Source organism: Hibiscus syriacus, unplaced genomic scaffold (genome assembly GCF_006381635.1).
Source record: "Hibiscus syriacus cultivar Baekdansim isolate YM2019G1 unplaced genomic scaffold, ASM638163v2 tig00111213_pilon, whole genome shotgun sequence".
Classification (NCBI taxonomy): Eukaryota; Viridiplantae; Streptophyta; class Magnoliopsida; order Malvales; family Malvaceae; genus Hibiscus; species Hibiscus syriacus.
In genome coordinates, this window is record NW_024063022.1 from 1,689,612 (window position 1) to 1,693,884 (window position 4,273).

The 4,273-nt window shown below is 31.1% G+C and overlaps 1 protein-coding gene across 1 annotated transcript; it reads left to right on the plus strand.

Annotated features, from left to right (window-relative positions):
- Positions 1 to 1,275: 1,275 nt before the first annotated feature.
- Positions 1,276 to 3,985, plus strand: LOC120156210 (N-terminal acetyltransferase B complex catalytic subunit NAA20-like). The gene is made up of 5 exons (XM_039167603.1): positions 1,276 to 1,854; positions 2,120 to 2,252; positions 3,180 to 3,345; positions 3,625 to 3,739; positions 3,927 to 3,985. Exons 1-5 carry the CDS (start codon positions 1,686 to 1,688, stop codon positions 3,983 to 3,985), a joined length of 642 nt encoding a protein of 213 aa, XP_039023534.1. The 5' UTR covers positions 1,276 to 1,685.
- The last annotated feature ends 288 nt before the right edge of the window (positions 3,986 to 4,273 follow it).

Genomic DNA, 4,273 nt, shown 5'->3' on the forward strand with positions numbered 1-4,273 from the left:
CTATAGAAAAATTATCACAAAATATTATTTTTTAACTTAATAAAAGATTCAATTTTTTTATAAAAAAAATTATGTTTGCAGTTATATATTTAATTATAATGATAAAATATAATTATTATTATAAAAAACAAATTGTTCAAAAATTTTAATTTTTTCTGATAATATATATATAATTAAATGGTATTTTCAAATAAAATATAATAACAAATATATATATATATACATATACATATATAATTAAATGGTATTTTCAAATAAAATATAATAACAAAAATATATTATCAAAAAGTTTTGGGGCTTGTTTATTTATTAAAAAATCATTATTCTAAATTTAAAATCTAAAATACACAAAAAATAAAATAGTAAAAATAGTAAAAATGAAAATTAAATTTCTAAAAAATTGAACAATATATATATTGAATTGGGAATGAACAAGCTAACTTAAGCCTTCAGGTAAGGCGGTCCGTGTAAGTCTTGAACAATATATATTAACCATAGTTGGGCAAATTTCCTATTAAATTTTTTACATTAAGTTTAGGTAAAGTTTACTTTAGTTTATCATTTTATATTCACTACAATACTCTTCTTAGTTGTATAACTATTTTTAATATTTTTATTATATAGTTTCATAATGGTTAATGATAGACGTTGTTGGTTAAAGGGTCATGTTACTTGTTTTTTTTTCTCTAAGTTTGAGGGTCGCATTGAATGCAACAATAATTTGATGGCCAAATTGATTTTTTTTAGATGTACAAGAGCCTTAGGTATTTTTTTGAAAAATTTATATAAATTAAATAAAAATTAATGGGGTATCGATGACTCGAAAATATGAGCACCTAGGTTTTATTTAGGAGGGAAATTTCCCTCTATTTTATTTTAAAGAAAATTGATTTTTAAAGGGAAACTGATCTTTAGAGATATTTATTTTTATTTATTTTATAAATACTTTTTTAAAACACTCAGTTTAATCATTTCAAGCCATTATTCCAACTTTATATTTCTTCTTTCATCGTGAAGGCAAAAAAATAAAACGAGTTTTTTTTAATATTATGTCTAATTACTCTAGTAGGGATTTATTTAAAAGAAATCTAAACCTAATGTAACACCTCAAATTAATGAATTGGAGACTAAATTGAAAGTTCCAGAACCTTAAAGTCTATATTTAAATTTTAGGGAATTTAGGGACTACAATTGGAATTATTTCATTTTATATCAGTGGAAAATAAAAGGGAAAAGCACCCCCAATTTCGTGAAGTAAAATCCCTAAAACCCCAACCGAAACCTCGTCGGCCACCCCAAATCTTCGCCGACCGGCCACCATTCGGTCCACTACTACCCCGTTCAATTCGTCGTTGACCGCCGACCAAAATCCGTTCATCATCCCATCGTGAAACAACGTCTATCGTCATTATTTTAGTCGCAAAGATTCGAAAAAATAATCTAACCCCGTTTCTACTATTTTCATCGATTCCGGTCGATCCGGCGACCGTCTCGCCTCATCGCCGTCACCAACGTATTCCCCGGCCTGTTCCGCACAAAACCTGACCTAAGGTACTTCCCACCATCGTGTTTTCTCTGGTGTTCGTTGGTAAGGGTTCTCAAGATTCAAGCTTGAATTACAACTACGGCAGCTCCGCGTTTCATTAAAGCTTCCATTTCCGGTCGGCTTTCCAAGACTGAGAGAGATGGCAACGATACACCGATTTTGCTGCAACGATCTCCTTCGTTTCACTTTCGTTAATCTTGAACACTTAACCAACACCTTTAGTATGTCATTCTACTTGACGTATTTAGCTTGTTGGCCCGATTATTTTCAAGTAGCTGAAGGCCTTGGCAAACTAATAATGTGTTACAGTGAGATCTCCGTCTCCCTCTTTATTTTTTTTGAATTAGATTTTTTTTTATTTTGAATTTGAACTCTTATAATTAGAAAACTTATAATCGATTTGTGATTCTGGTGTTCATTGCCTTCCGTATTTAATTATCACTATAAGCAATTGATATAGCAGATTTTCAGAAGGTTGTGATGTTTAAGATTTAAATTGAAGAGGATTATGCTTCTTATTGGATATGCTGTTTGGTATTGTATATGAATTCGATACCTTTGAAATTGTTGTAGTTTTGGGGAAAGCTGAGGGACAAGATGAGTCTTGGCATGACCACGTAATGGCAGTCACCGTTGCCCCTGAATATTATTGGCAGCAGCTTGCTAAGAAACTGATGAACCTTCTTGAAGAAATCAGTGATAATATGTAAGATTGGTGTGCAATTTAATGTTCCCTTGATTTGGATTTTCTCGCAATTAGTTTGACTAACTTTTGTCTGCAGTTAGCTTGTAGGGCATTACAAGATTAGAAATTACCTAAGTATTAGATTTTTCAATAGAATTATAACGGACGAGTACTAGATTTGAAGTTTTTAAAGTTTTAAATTTGCATCATGCCTTAGCTGTTGCTTTCTATGAACTGCTAGAATGGTCGTAAAGTTTAGTCAACAATACTACATTATGAATGCAAGCTGTAAGTTTTAGCTTCGTCTAATACCTTTGTGTATAGGTAGAACTACAATATCTTCCATTGAAACTAACACACGTTTCATGTATATTTGGGTATTTTTAGATAAGGTTTTTATACCCTGTGTTTTTAGAATCTAGCTTTTAGCTTACATCAATTAGGTAATGGTCTATACTTTTCTTTTGCGAAGTGCTTTCCTTTCACTCAGTTTTTTTATGAGATTCTGACATCACCCTGACTTGTATACTCAAGTACGATGATGCATATTTTTAGTACATGCTAGTGCTTTTAAACTGAAAATTTCTCTCTTACCTCTAATGTCATCCCGATACACTCTTTTTTTTTTTGATAGGAATAGGAGGACTCATTAGGAACCTCCCTCATAGTTTACATTTGATGTAAACTAATTGAGGGAGGAAAAGAGCACCTCATTTTATTGATAAACCAGAATTACATAAGATACACAATACATCCTGATCCTGAGAAACACAAGATAAACATAACACTCTAACCCTCGAAAATACAACATGACCATAATACAAATAGCGATGGGAAAAAATCACCCATCAGCCTAACCCCACACCAACACTATCGTATAGTACAACACTAAGCCTTCAACACTCAACCGATTCCCTCTTCAGTCATCAATAATGAGTCTTTTGGCAGTGACAAAGCATATTTTGTGGATCTTTTTGTGAGGGCTTCTAATACACCAGCCATAAAGATGTATGAAAAGCTTGGGTACGTAATATACAAAAGGGTGCTACACTATTATTCGGGTGAGGAAGTCATATTTTATGTTTTCGATGTCTTGAGTCTAAATCTAAAGTCCGTATTTAAAACGTGCTACCGGCTGCTGCCGAAAAGCTTTGCGATCTAAAGTTCAGTGCATACTCTTTTTCTATTTTCTAGCAGTTCAGAATTGTAATTTTGTTGATATGGTTTTCCATAGAATGTTATGCCCTCCCTTTTCTTTTTCTTGATAATTTTATTGATAGAATTCTCAACCTTTCACATTTCCAGATCTATTGGTGATGCATATATGAAAAAGGCCTAGATCAACAGAGAGCCTTTATATCCTAAATTCTGCCTTCGCGAACCTTTCAAAAAGCCAATATTGAGTGCACATCCATCTATATCAGTGCACCAGCTGCAGCCACATGATCAGTTTGTGATATTTGCATCTGATGGGCTCTGGGAGCACCTAAGCAATCAAGAAGCTGTTGGTATAGTTCAGAATCATCCACGAAGTGTAAGTTTCTGCCTCAATGTTTAATGTCATGAACTGTAATATTTTCTCTTATACCTCTGAAACTTTCACTTGATTATAGAATATTGAATCTCATCCTAAAATAAGGATTCTGAAAAAAACAGAAAAAAATTAACATTTTATTGGCTTTGGTCTACTTGCAGGGAATTGCAAAGAGGATGGTAAAAACTGCTCTACAAATCCATCTGAAACTTTCATTTGATTATAGAATATTGAATATTAAATTTAATCAAAATAAAAAGTTATGTTAAATTTATTTCATCATAATATTTTCTCAAAATAACAATTATGTTATTTTTTGACAAATTTGTTTAGTTATAATAACAATTTATAATAAATATTAATTTCTAAATATAAAAATTTATGACAAATAACATTTTTTCATTATCACTATAATAAATTGTAACAAATTTATTTAGTTACAATAACACGGTAAATTTAGTCATCTGAAACTTTCATTTGATTATTGAATATTGAATATTAAATTTAA

Bases quoted from the DNA above. Each gene is read 5' to 3' on its own strand.
- LOC120156210 (XM_039167603.1), top strand. From the start codon at position 1,686: ATGGCAACGATACACCGATTTTGCTGCAACGATCTCCTTCGTTTCACT. The intron at 3,346-3,624 runs GTATTTAAAACG...CCTTTCAAAAAG, and splicing joins TGAGTCTAAATCTAAAGTCC to CCAATATTGAGTGCACATCC. The intron at 3,740-3,926 runs GTATAGTTCAGA...GTCTACTTGCAG, and splicing joins AAGCAATCAAGAAGCTGTTG to GGAATTGCAAAGAGGATGGT.